The sequence below is a fragment of the Haliotis rufescens genome, unplaced genomic scaffold (genome assembly GCF_023055435.1).
Source record: "Haliotis rufescens isolate VD_foot unplaced genomic scaffold, xgHalRufe1.0.p SCAF_9, whole genome shotgun sequence".
NCBI classification, from domain to species: domain Eukaryota; kingdom Metazoa; phylum Mollusca; class Gastropoda; order Lepetellida; family Haliotidae; genus Haliotis; species Haliotis rufescens.
In genome coordinates, this window is record NW_025964383.1 from 32,005,161 (window position 1) to 32,019,163 (window position 14,003).

The window sequence follows — 14,003 nt, forward strand, 5'->3', positions numbered from 1 at the left end:
GAGTGCTTTATGAAGTCATGGAGTTGTTTTCTTAGAAGAATATTTCAGTTGACAGTTTAAGACTGATATGGGTATGTACTTATTCTGAATGGAATTGAAAGTAACTTATGTCTGATTAGTGGGACATTTTGTCATCATAAAATTGGAATTTAGTATCTGAATCTAAGGTGGTTATGAGAATCTTTTTCAGACGTTTAAGCATTGGATCAGCTTCATGACAAGAGAGGTCTTGTGCCATTTGTAAATCGGACTGACACCCTGCCCAAATGTTTCTTATTTCATCTCAATCTTCATCTTTTCCCACTTCACGTTTACTCACTATTGGTCTTCAAGTATGTACCAATTTCATTGTCTAGTTCAAGGAGCACCACCTCTTTCTTTCCATGTTCATTTGAATTCTGTTGTTACAGTTGTCTCCCCTTTCAGTCTTTTGTTTCCTAGCAACTGGTATTGTAAAAAGTCTAAATGTACTACTCTCCCATGCATGCCTTACCACTATCAACTGCTCTGATAAAAACATGTCTAAGTTAACGATTGTTTACGTGATTAATTGTCATTTTCTTAAGAAAAGAAATGAAAAAGTGTTGTTATTGACTATTCAGTGTTAAAAATATGTTAAGTAGAAAATAGCCCATACTGTATCCTATGACCACATCTTGAATTTAAAAGTACAATGTGACAGTTTTGGAATCATTTCATCACTTACGATATGTGTACAAAGCATTGAAACAGTTTTGTTCCAAGTAAGAGCAATAATTCAACAATCTATTATAATTTTAAAATGATTGATCTGTAAACTTTTAATGTATCTGAACAAACATACATTAACAATGTAGGAATGAGATCATAAAAATGTTTTCTCTGTTACAGAGAGGTGATGTTGAGGACAGGAAACGCTCAATGACACCTCGCAACACAAACGTGGGCACAACACGAGGTACGCGATCTGGTAAGTGTCTGAATGGACAAACAGACAGACACCCCAAATCCAGAGACACACACTCAGGACCAGGTATGTCAGCCAATAAGGCACCACCGGGTTGTGGATCCTACTGTCCTGCTGACTGCTTCTGTCCTGCTGCTGCTACTTTACTGACAACTTGCTTCAATCTTTGAGTGAACCTCACATGGATGAATGTTAGAATGGAATGCCTCCAGACTCTCTTTCTGTCTGTTTTTTTATGATCACAGAGTTTCAAAGTTTTTTAAGTCTGGTGAAAGGTTTTCTCAACAAATTTTGTTTGAAATATTAATTGAAATGGGACATCTGATGATGTTGGTGTTGCACATTTTCAAGAAAGACTACTCCCAACTACCAATTTGTGAATGAAGCTTTAGGCAATATGCCTTTTTTAAGAATTGTAACTTTGATCTTACAAGACCTTATCAAACCCCGACTGTGAGGTACTAAAAACTGTTTGAATTCGCAGTATGCAACCATATTTGTAAGTAAAAACTGAGAAACTACATGATACAATTATACATACATTGTAACTTAACTCTTGGATGTGCTGGTAAGATTAGATGCTCATTATCCAAGTTTGTTATTATTTTTCCTTTTAAATGATACGTTTATTATTACAGTAAATGATTGAAAAATACTATGTTTACTTTTCTATCACTTAGATTAAGCCTGGTCTTGCTTTTTGCAATCTCTTGGCATGAGAGATTTCTACTTGTAATCATAACCTTGCATTGTTCATAGAATGCCCACCCAATGTAACCACCCTATATATCCATAACATAGTCTTGTCAATTCCCATCTACACAAGTTGTTTGCAGCATGTTGCAAGATACAAGTGACCATGACTTTGTTTCTGATTGCAATTACGTCTTCTGTCCCTACACTAAGAGAGAGGGAAGGTGGCCTAGTGGATAATGCATTGGCTTGTCATGATGAAACCCAGGTTAAATGCCAGAATGGGTGGAATGTGTGAAGTCTTTCCGTTGTTCCTCCATGTGAATGAGTAATGCTCAAAGCAGAATCACACAGTCAGGATGCTTAGAGATGGGGGAGTGAGTGGGGTTGTATGTTTCTTCAACCAATATTCCAGCAATATTACAGTGTAGGAAACCAAGAATTCTCCTCCTTCACACATGGGGCCAATGTTGGGAGTCTAATCTGCATCTGTACTGTGATGACCAAACATATTAACGCAAGGCCACTAATGCCCTTTGAGAGATAGGCATACCGTATTCGACATAATAAGCGCCCAGGGCGCTCTCAAAATTAGAAATAGGGGGCTCTTATTAGAATATTATGTTGGTGAAAAACTATAGAGTTCAAAGAGCGTAAATTTCGTGGTTTATGCTGAAATGTTTATAAACGACAGATATATTTTTCCAGAATTTAATTGCCCATAATTAAGGGTGCATATAACAAACATATTATGCACGAATAAATAGCCTTGTGTATATTTATCGGTCGGAAGGGGTGCTAATTAGGATTGTTCACAAGCCAGTATATTAACAAATATCGCGGTGGACGCTTTTTAGAGCGAGGTGCTTATTACGTCGAATACGGTTTAGGTTACATTCAGATACATCTGGCTTATTATCAGACCAAAATGTATGGACTGGAGATAACAGAACGGTCATATTTCTGAAATAAGCCAACTCCCAGCAAGGAATTGCCAATCACCTCCCCTGAGTGAATGAATGCTGTAAGTCCTAGGCGGTAGGTGCAGGTCTTACAGTATTTATTTACAGGAATAACTTGTAAAGTTCTGAGGTTTAGAATAGATTATTCTATTTATTATTTATTGTCACTTTAAGAAAGAAAATGAAAAAAGCTGCATGAAATGTCAACCAGCAGAAAAACTCACTGAAGTCAACCTATAGTTTAAATGGCGTCATGTCGTCAACATGTGACATCATGAACAATTGATGATGTCATAATAGCTCTCAACAAAGAGGCTGTGTCACATCATACTGTGTCAGCTTTGAGAATCACTGAATGTGCAAATATTGGAAATTTATACCATTCGTTCTACCCTTATGGGTATTGCAGGGTTAGAAGTTGGCACTAGTCCTATAGTCCTTGCCAAACTGCCCAATAGCTAAGGAATCATAAGCACATGGATATTTGCCATTTTTAAGGGTTTTACTTTATACTATCATTATAAAGACTAGTGGACCAAAAATGTTAATTTCTACTGCTGTATTGAGAGTTTTACTTTCTTACATCTCTACCTCTGCTTAAAGATTTGAATAAGGAACACATTTGTAAATGGTTGTGATAAAACTTTGTTACATGACTGGCATATCAATTGAGTTTCTCCATCAACAAGTGACTGAACGGACAGGAAGTCATGTACCTATACACACCATATAAGCTTTGAAGGGTTTGATTTCATGTGACTTGGGTGGAAGGAGGGTGGATTAATACCACCTGGGCCCACTTGCACAAAGTGATCTTAGTGCTATGACTATTGTAAGCCTATGTTAAAGTATGGGAGTTACGATCATCTTATCGCTAAGATCACTTTGTGCGAGTGGTCCCTGGACTCAGGTTTCCTTCAAGAAAACTGGGACAAGAGGCCTTGTCTTTCTGTTGGCTGAATCCTAACTTGTAATGTTTTAGGGCATGTTGATATTCTTCCCTAGATCATGGTCACTCATTCATTATAACAGATTTTGTACCCAATGTATTCTTTACTAACTTTTTGAATAACTTGTAATTTATTAACATACTTGTCAATATTCATTTATATTTTATATCATCTATATAAATCTTGTTTCACAATAAATACTTAACAATTCATTAAATTCATAAACACTTTGATTTGGCATGATTTTAAGTTTTGATGTACTGTTCTGAAATATATTTCCCGACCTAATGACAACTATTTACAAGTTCATTACCTGCCATGTTGATTAGCATGAGATAATAGCTGTGGTGCATTCACCTAATGTACTGTGACTGGGATGATTGAACAGGGTTTGTACAATGGTTTGGATGTCCAGATTCCGAGGCCCTCTATAACAAACAATCCTACATCAAGGAATTAAGTCAGTCTTCTTTGAACCTTAGTGGGGATTCCGGGCAAGAACAGGTCCCCAGCAACTTATTCTGGTCATAAGGGGCGACAAAATGGATTTGTTGATCAGACTCGGTGACTTAGTTGATTGCATGTCATCGTTCCATGACGGCTTGGATCGTTGCTCGCGATTTAAATCACAGGAACTTGATTATTTATAGGCTGATGTCATACAGCTTGAATATTGCTGAGTTCGGCAGTAAAAGACAAAACTGAAAAAACATGGCCTGACGTGAAATCATGTGAAATCATTTGAGTCCAGATGCTTTAACATCCTCTGATTGGCTTTGTAAGTCATCTGACTTGATTCAGCTGAATCAAGGGGCTGAAATTGTGCAATCCCTGTTCAAGTGTCCATTACATGTTTTGTCTCCATTGATAATAAACAGATCCACCCAACAGCTCTGTGCATGCTTTATGTTTCTTCCTGCTTCAGTGCTGTCTCAGGCGTCGATGAAGTTGTTGGAAGAGTACAAGGATGCCGACCCCAACTTCACAATTCGCCGCCAACACGATCAAAGATTGGAGGAAATTGAACAGATAGAACAGCTCAGGACGGTTAGTTGCATCCCAAGTCGAACATAATGTTGAAATTTGTTTTGTGGAGACTCAATGAATTAGGTCAGTTTTTCTTCCAAGGACTTGTCACACAAAACTAGTGCCATAGCTTATTCATAAAAGCACCAACAGTGCTGTTAATAGGAGCCAAGAATTTGTGTTCAGCTTCCTCTTTGTAAATGTTAGCAGAAACACTTCAACTGTTGATATTATGTCTGTGTTGAAGCAAGGGAGTTTCAATAGGTACTGCACTGGTTTAGAGTCAACAGGACCCAACCCAAGGGTGACCTGCATCCTGATCTACAAAGCAGCCAGTTGACGACGACGTGTTAAAGGGGCCCGTACTCCTTGGCCTTGAACACATTTCCAGTCTAAATCTAGATGTTGTCATCAGTGACATCTTAGCTATTGTCTCTGTGCTTTACGTGTAATCATTTACTGCTAGATCATTATGCATAAAATAACTTCAGTTCCCAGACAAACAACTGAAGGTCTGAGTTTGCTAGGACTCCAAATTAATGGGAGCCTAGTCGTCTTTATAATATCCATCGGACAAGTAGAACTTGATAAATATTGGAAAGTTGCCCAGTGCCTGCATACATTATCATAAAGACCAGTAAGTTAAACTTCAGCCATCAAACTCATTCATATCATCAGCATTGATTCAGTGACCCTTTCCCTTAAATTATAGCTATGTGCTTGTGTCTGTTAACCATGGTAACATCTACAGACAGTGGTATCTCAGTACCAGTTGTCTGGTCACTGGGTGGAACGGGGTCCAATCATAGCCATCAGACACCATGGTTGATAGTCACATGTCAAAGAGGCACCTTTAATTGCCATCATCCATTCTCCATGGGGGCACTTTGAGTCTTGAAAGAAGTGGGTGCCAGATATGATTATGTTACTACCTTCATTCCTTGAATTAAACATCCGCTACGAGGTTAAAAAAGTATGGAGGATTTGGGACCAAATTTTTAACAAATTATTTAAAATAATTTTGGGTTCAAAATCCAAATCCATATTTGATTTTAGAAATGACCTTCCCATTAATTCCTCTTTCCCCTCCCCACCCCCCTACCGAGGTTCGGGGACTGGGGACCATGAAGCTTCCCTCCAGGCCTCAATGTGCCCATGACCTTGAGTTCACCTTGCAACATGGTGCCCTCATTCTGTCTTGCGGAAATTTGAATTCATTAGTAAAAGTCTTTAGTTGTTGCCTTGAATCTGTCCACTTGATTTCATTAGCTACTGTTCTAACATAGTATGTGGAGTTCCTGGCTATAGCCATTGTACAAGTTCTCTTTTATGTGTATTTCTTCTCTCTTGTATGTGATAATTGCTCAATAATGCTGACAACAGACTCCCGGTAGCTTATTTCTTTGCATTGGTTAAGATTCAATACCTAATCATTGTCTCTTTAGCATTTTATGTATAGACAATTCCCTGGACTAGAGAACTAGAACTGTTAGCAGAAACTTGTTTTTTCTATTCTAAATTTTAATGCTTTTGTGTGAGTTTTTTGTTTCACTTTTGTATTGGCTTTGTATTTTCTGTATCACCAACAGAAAGAAGAATTTGTGGTTCTGAGAGATGTAAGTCTGTTTAAGCATGGTGTTACACCCACAGGACATATTAGGCATGACACCACCGTGAACCATTTCTCTGAAACCACCGATCTGTTGTCTGAATGATAAGGCACCAGTCAGTATCTATCGCACTATAACCCACAAATGTAACAAACTTTATGCATTATGAAAACACCATGCAAGGAATAGTCCGATTCATCCAGGACAGCAGTCTTCTGCATGTAGGGCCAAATGTGATGGGGGTAAAAGCCATCCCCAGTGCTCTGTGCTTGTCACATCCTTGTTTCTTCTGTGTGTTGTATCTCCATTCTGTTACAGCATAGGATACATACCGTAGACACATTCCCCAGCATAGCTTTGTTTTGGAAGTGACATCACCAGTGCAATTCTTATTGATATCAACATTGCTAAAAATAATGACCCTATCCGTCCGAGCTTTCAATATATAATCCAATCTGACGATTTCTGAATGAACTGTTAACTGGAAAAGATGTTTTCCTGAGTACTATGACAATAGAGAAAAGTGCTTAAGCTGCAAGACAATCGCTGTTGCATTTAACATGGCTTGCAAAAGTAAAGTTGAATACTGGTGCATCAATCATGCGAGAACCTAGTTAGATTGGATGTATATTTTCAGTGTTATGCCATTTCATTCACAACAAAGTGATGATGGTAAATGATCCAGAGTAATTATTATGGAATGGAGATTTAATACACTGGATAATCAAGGATATATTCAGATCAAATGTGAGAGGATAGTGTATGGTGACCACCTTGGAATACCAACTTTCAGATGTCATTGTACCCAAATCTGTGGACCAATGTTCTCGTGTTGTTCTGCTCCTGACTTTCTTCCACTCTGATCACATGATCCAGCTGAAAGATTATGGATTAACCAACCATATAATCTCACTCATTCAACACTGGACTCTTTCAACTGCTAACAAAAACATAAAATGCACTTTCGATTATTAGGTGTAACTTGTGTACTGTTCTCCTGAAAGTAGTCATAAATATGCCATCTTAATCTAAACGTAGGTATAATACCATGTACTATATTCCTAACACTAATCTTGTTATTCTTGTGGTTTTAATAAAGACAAGTAGGTATAATATCTTGTACGATTTGCTGTAAACTAACCTGAACACTTTGTCTTATTAGTTCGTGGTTTTTTTTATTCCAAAATACTGTTTTCTTGGAACTAATCCTGTCATCTTGAATGTCAGTTGGTCTATCCTAGATTTGTACTGTAGTATTTCCTGTGAACTAACCCCATTAGTGTGGTTGCTGTATTGTGTGAGCTGCTCAAATACTAAGTCTAAAAACTAACATAAGTCTTTCCTTAGAACTAACCTCACTGTCAGTGCTTCCGTGGGCAATCCGGGTAAAAGAATGTCCTCTGTATTTCACGATCGTAAGAGCCACTTGAAGTGAGTCCAACTCTTTGACATGGCTGATTGTGTTTCATCATACCTCGGCAGTGAGGGACATAGATCATGCTATATTTCACTGGTTTGTCAGGCCTAGTTGATTATTTAGGATATTGCTGATGTGACAAATATCAACGAGGCCAATTATTGAAATCGTAAATGTACCAATGAACCAAACATAATGTGAGAGTTTTTGTTGGCAGTTCTCTTGAAACTGAATCTATCAACAATTCAAAGGTTTCTGTTCACTGCCATTGACTTAGTGAACTGGGGACATGGGGATCCAGTAGTTTAAGATGCTGAAATTTACTGTCCAGAGTTGTCTCCCTTAGGTGCATCAGGATGAAAGATTGAATTCCGAGATTCGCCTTGATAAGGACTGTACTTATGCCTGTGGGTTTCACTCAAGGCTTTGCTCTGCTTGAAGCTGATATGCTGATGTGTAACTGAAATACTCTTTAAAGAGTCGATAAACACAACTCGGCCAATTTCCGTTAACTTTATATAAGTGGCCCTGGGCATGTTGACCAGAATGGAGATCAGGAGGTTACATGGATGGATGACCAGACCAAATCTCTTCAGTGGTGAGGGCTCCATTCAATAAGTTGATGTCAACACAACGACTATGGTAACACCCAGACTCCAACAGAAACTGATGATAGTCATAATGCTGAGATCTTTGTTTGGAATAGTGCCCTGGCTTCAAGAGGGTGTATTGTCACTCCCACTATTAACTCTCGATCGTCTCTGGCCACCATGAAGTAACTCTAATATTGCTCACTCTAATAAACCTCCCTCACTCTATGTGAGTTCAGGGGCGGTGGGGTGGCCTAGTGGTTAAAGTGTTCGCTCGTCATGCTGAAGCCCTGGGTTCCCCACATGGGTACAATATGTGAAGTCCATTCCTAGTGTTCCCCGCCGTGGTATTACTGGAATATTGCTAAAGGTGGCTTAAAATTCAAGTCACACACTGTGAGTTCAGGGGCGGTGGTTTGGCCTAGTGGTTAAAGCGTTCACTCGTCATGCTGAAGCCCTGGGTTCCCCACATGAGTACAATATGTGAAGCCCATTCCTGGTGTTCCCTGCCGTGGTATTACTGGAATATTGCTAAAGGTGGCATAAAATTCAACTCAGGCATGTTGTAAACATCGTGTGATATTTCCACATGGCTTCTAGGTCCTATTTTCATTTACTTAAAATGTCTCCCCTAACAGAAATTCTTTGCTTGTTAACTCTATTTTTAAATCATGTACGGTTACTAAAACTTATAACACTTTTCACCTTCCATCTGTTAAACAATTATCATTTGAACTGTGGATTAAAAATTTTGAACTTAAAATATATCATCTACTCTGGCAAACAAATTGATTATGTATACTAGTATGTCCTTTTGTGCTTTGTGACAGGACATTTTGTTGTAGACAGACTGTGGTCAGCTCAGTTCTGCCAGCTTGGGTATGAGTGATTTAAGGCCATGTTCTGTCCTGTGTAACAATTCAACAATACAGTTTTGTATAGTGATACCAGGTCCATGATACAATACATTGATTCACATGCCCTGTATTGTGATACATTACAAGTTATGTTGATATAAAAACATGTAGATAGTAACAGAAACAACCAGCTTACGCAGATTCTCTAGTATTTCCCTGTTGACTATAATCAGCATAACATTGACAGTGCCCTGTAGCCTATATGTTTCTGCCCTGCAAGATCCCACCTTCTATCTCTGACATTTAATAACAAATCAGGGTTGTGATTCACTTGCAAGAAGAAAGAATATCAACTGATGAAATATAAGTATTGCACCCATAGTATTGGAATATGTATCACATTGTTATGCCTCTGTGCCTGTCTGATGTGAATCAAGTGTGTGGCTTTAGTGTGATCAAGTTTGTGATTTTTGTGATGCATATATTTGTTTGTGAAACTATGTTTGATTTCACGTCGTCATCATCATGATCTTTGTTCACAGACAATCGAGTCTCGTCTGAAGGTGACGTTGCCTGAAAACCTACCTGATGCCTTGAAGGATGGCGTTGTGCTGTGCCACTTAGCCAATCAGATTCGACCACGCTCGGTGGGCAGCATCCATGTCCCGTCTCCCGCTGTGGTAAGAATGATAGAGACTGTTAAGTGAGTGATTTTGGTGTAACGCCGCTTTGAACTATATTCCAGTTATTTCACCGTGTGGCAGTATAATGTAGGAGAAAACCCAGCAGCAGGGGTGCGGTGCTGACATACCTAGAAATATTATCAGGGCAAACCGGCATTTGAACCCACGATGGCATGCCCAAGGGAGGCAACTCTGCACAGTGAATTGCAATGCCTTAGATAACTGGGACACCCGTACCCCTCGAGAAAGACTGTTTAAGGATTCCCAGTGCATTGATGTGTCACAAAGACTTTCGGCAGTCATACTTATGCTTTGGGAACGGGACTCGGGGAATGTGTGGTGAGATGTGCTTGGTCGATGCAAGATTTATGCCAGCGTGAATATAAACATGTGATTATTTCTACTTATTTCATTAGTGTCATAGGTACTAAAAATGGAGTGGTCAATAACCATCCTTGAAATGACATATCACTGAATTATGGCCTTAACCGTTTCAGCCCAAGCTGACAATGGCAAAATGTCGAAGAAATGTAGAAAACTTTCTTGATGCCTGTCGGAAGATAGGAGTGGACCAAGTAAGTACTATGTTGCTCTATCAAATGATACAGGTGTTGGAGGAATGGGTTATCGGCTGTTGTTTTATACTCATTAGAGTCTTGATGATGGAGCCAACGGGTAGGACAGTGGGCTGAAAAACAACTTGTTGTGATTCAAATTACCAGACCAAAGTCTTGAACCTTAATAATATTTTTTTCAATACATTACAGGATATTCCTGTTGTCAAGCTGGTGTATATTTAATTTTCTATGACTTCAGACTTATCATAATTCCAAAATTGTTGTAATTAGAACCACAATAGTTATTTTTTTAGCCTTATGGACACTTCTACTAATAATAGCACTTTAACATTTGGTTGAAATGAAGAAGACTTTTGTTACTTTCTAGTTCATGTTACTTAGTTGAAAATTCTGACCTTCATGGAGTTATCCTCTCTTGGGTATTTTCCCAATGCCCATACCCTGGGTACAGGCAGAGAGGATGCTGGGAAGGTTTATGTCTTATGTGAAAGGTAAGAAGTGGGCTGTGTTGGGCGAGGCTTCTGCCTGGGGTACCAGCAAGAGTCTTGATGAACATGTAGAATAAGTTGACAGACAATGCTACTCTGTAGTCCACATCAACCTCATTCCATTTTGCCATCAGTACATCATTTCTCGAAACAACCTTTTTATGTCCATAATTGTTGAAAACAAGATTCTACTCGATATGTCAGAAATACTGTGGCATGTAAACCCTTTTCTGTTGGATACTTTTTGACAATAAAGGAAGAGTGAAAGTAATACTAAATTGTGAAGGGAAACACAAAGTTTTTAGTGTTGTGGCTATTTATAAGAAATATTGGTAACTTTATTACCTACTGTCGCACATGTTGGCCTTATACATATCAAGTAATATTATGCTGGTAATTTATGCAGAAACTGTGAGTGGTCTTTTTTATGTAGGGGATCACTTATTTTGTCACAGCAGTTTATTGCCAATCAACCACCTCTGCCCCTTTCTCCCCACAATGAATAATAACTGGTCCCTTACATAGCGTATCTATGAACTTTATACTGAGTGCGGCAAAGGTGGAGTGAGGGAGGTGGTGGAACCAGTTCCTGGAAGAAGTTTGTAGTCTATGAACAAGAGGGTTGTGTTTGTCATTAAGGCTTGGTAACGCTGCTTTAGAAATGACATACTCAGATGACATGATCAAAGAGATGTGTTTGTTGATTGTGACAGTGATAAGTAGGCATGCAATTTGTGAAATTAACAGCAGTTGTGTAGACCTGTTTCACTTGAATATTCACTACTAAAATGACAATATGAGCTTCAAAGGTACTTCACTGAAAGACACAAATAAGTCATTCAGAAAAAAAATAGCATATTTATTTCCGTGGTCATTAGAATAATTTACTGATAGCTTAATTTCTTCATTTAGAACCAGGCTAAGACTGTGCATTGTCTTCATCTTTTCTTTTGTACTGGCAGCAAGAGCGCAACACACTTCCTAAAGCAAATACTCTTCTTATAACTTCATTGAAACCTGGGAAAACTGTTCCTTTGACTATTGAATTCATATCCAAGTTTAAGGGAAGAGACAATGACATGGGACGACCCCCTGTATGTGATGTTGTAGAATCCCACCTTGTACATGTGGGTCTCTCTCCCCACGTCCCCACTCAACAATAAACTAATGGCAACAGGGGCCTTTCCTCCCACACTAAGCTGATATTACTGGAATACTGCTAAAAGTAGTGTTTAACACCTCACTCACTCACAACAGAGTTGACAGATACAAAGCAATTGGAGTTGTGTATAATTACTGTTGGGCTGGGTGACCCTGACAGACACCATGGCCAGCTGCTAGCTGAGTATTGACTGTGTCCTGACAACTAGAGGCCCCACTGGTGTGTGTGGTCCAGTTACCGTGGGTGACCCTGACAGACACCATGGCCAGCTGCTAGCTGAGTATTGACTGTCTCCTGACAACTAGAGGCCCCACTGGTGTGTGTGGTCCAGTTACATCGGGTGACCCTGATAGACACCATGGCCAGCTGCTAGCTGAGTATTGACTGTGTCCTGACAACTAGAGGCCCCACTGGTGTGAGTAGTCCAGTAACTGTCGGTGACCCTGACAGACACCATGGCCAGCTGCTAGCTGAGTATTGACTGTGTCCTGACAACTAGAGGCCCCACTGGTGTGTGTGGTCCTGTTACATCGGGTGACCCTGATAGACACCATGGCCAGCTGCTAGCTGAGTATTGACTGTGTCCTGACAACTAGAGGCCCCACTGGTGTGTGTGGTCCAGTAACTGCGGGTGACCCTGACAGACACCATGGCCAGCTGCTAGCTGAGTATTGACTGTGTCCTGACAACTAGAGGCCCCACTGGTGTGTGTGGTCCTGTTACATCGGGTGACCCTGATAGACACCATGGCCAGCTGCTAGCTGAGTATTGACTGTGTCCTGACAACTAGAGGCCCCACTGGTGTGTGTGGTCCAGTAACTGTGGGTGACCCTGACAGACACCATGGCCAGCTGCTAGCTGAGTATTGACTGTGTCCTGACAACTAGAGGCCCCACTGGTGTGAGTAGTCCAGTAACTGTGGGTGACCCTGACAGACACCATGCCCAGCTGCTAGCTGAGTATTGACTGTGTCCTGACAACTAGAGGTGCTTGCAACAGTGCAAAAAAGTTTACTCTGATTTGGTTCCTAATTGTCATTCCAGAGGACATTTCTACCTAAAATCCCGAAAAAGTGATGTCAGTTTTCACAGGTTTCAATGTATGATTTGATCATTTCTTTGCTTGAACATCACGAAATGTGTATGGACTAAAGAAAATCAATATCCATTCCAGAATTTCTCTTTGCAAAGTGCATGATTGCTTTATCATGATATTTGTATAAAAACGGATGTTTTCAAAGAAATCTAAAGTCTCCTACTATTTGTTAATTTGTTCAGAAAATGTGTGTAACGCTTTTGCTGGTATGCATGTGATATTTCTTATTTCTTTTTTCCATATTTGTCTTCCACAATCCACTAACATTCTGCCTGTTCCGGCAAAACATACCAGCTGTATTCTGGCAAGCTTCGTGTTATTGTGACTTTTTACTTTGCTAACATATTATTAGTACATGTACATTGTGTATAAGACAAATATGATCAATTTTGAACTTGTTATAATTGTTAGTCTAAAATAACCCCAACTGGTTTTATTAAGTCAAGCCAGAGAGATGTTGTAATCTGATACTGGTCTGATGTTTTGGCACTGAAATAGTGACTGGAATGATGGGACTTGTACTGACAGTAACAGTTACTCCTGTGTAACCCTGTGTTAAAGTATTATAATTGGGGCACTATTGCTTCATGAAGTGAGGACAGTATTGGATCTGGTCTTCTTTGGCAGGCACCCTTCCATGCTGATACCTGCTTGATCATGTACATGATATATGTGTCATCAGAACTAATCAAGGTTCTTAAACTAAATATAAAGCGACGTGCATGTGTGTGGCTGCTTGTGCCAGGCCAGGCCCACTGAGACACTGCACACCGAGACAACCAGTCCTTGTTTTGTACCCGTAACACCAGGCAGGATAACAAGTACCACCTTTTGATATGACGCAACCAGGACATTGAACCACTGACCTACCGTTCTCTGGGCAGAAACTCTATCCACAAGACCACGGAGGCAGTCTTCACTGCAGCGGCAAACCTGTTGATTTTTC

The 14,003-nt window shown here is 39.7% G+C and overlaps 2 protein-coding genes across 13 annotated transcripts in view; both read left to right on the top strand.

Moving 5' to 3' along the window:
- Positions 1–14,003, top strand: part of LOC124151408 — a 460,916-nt gene that overhangs the window by 126,833 nt on the left and 320,080 nt on the right. The window lies entirely within an intron of this gene.
- Positions 1–14,003, top strand: part of LOC124151409 (DISP complex protein LRCH3-like) — a 117,174-nt gene that overhangs the window by 88,639 nt on the left and 14,532 nt on the right. For 7 of the 12 annotated variants that reach the window (XM_046523855.2, XM_046523859.2, XM_046523857.2 and 4 more), the window contains 5 exons: positions 871–1,012; positions 4,477–4,598; positions 6,167–6,193; positions 9,594–9,731; positions 10,232–10,309. In XM_046523855.2, the coding sequence (XP_046379811.2) occupies positions 871–1,012; positions 4,477–4,598; positions 6,167–6,193; positions 9,594–9,731; positions 10,232–10,309 (507 nt within the window). The remainder of the gene's footprint in view (positions 1–870; positions 1,013–4,476; positions 4,599–6,166; positions 6,194–9,593; positions 9,732–10,231; positions 10,310–14,003) is intronic. The other 5 variants (XM_046523860.2, XM_046523863.2, XM_046523856.2 and 2 more) reach the window with 3 other exon arrangements.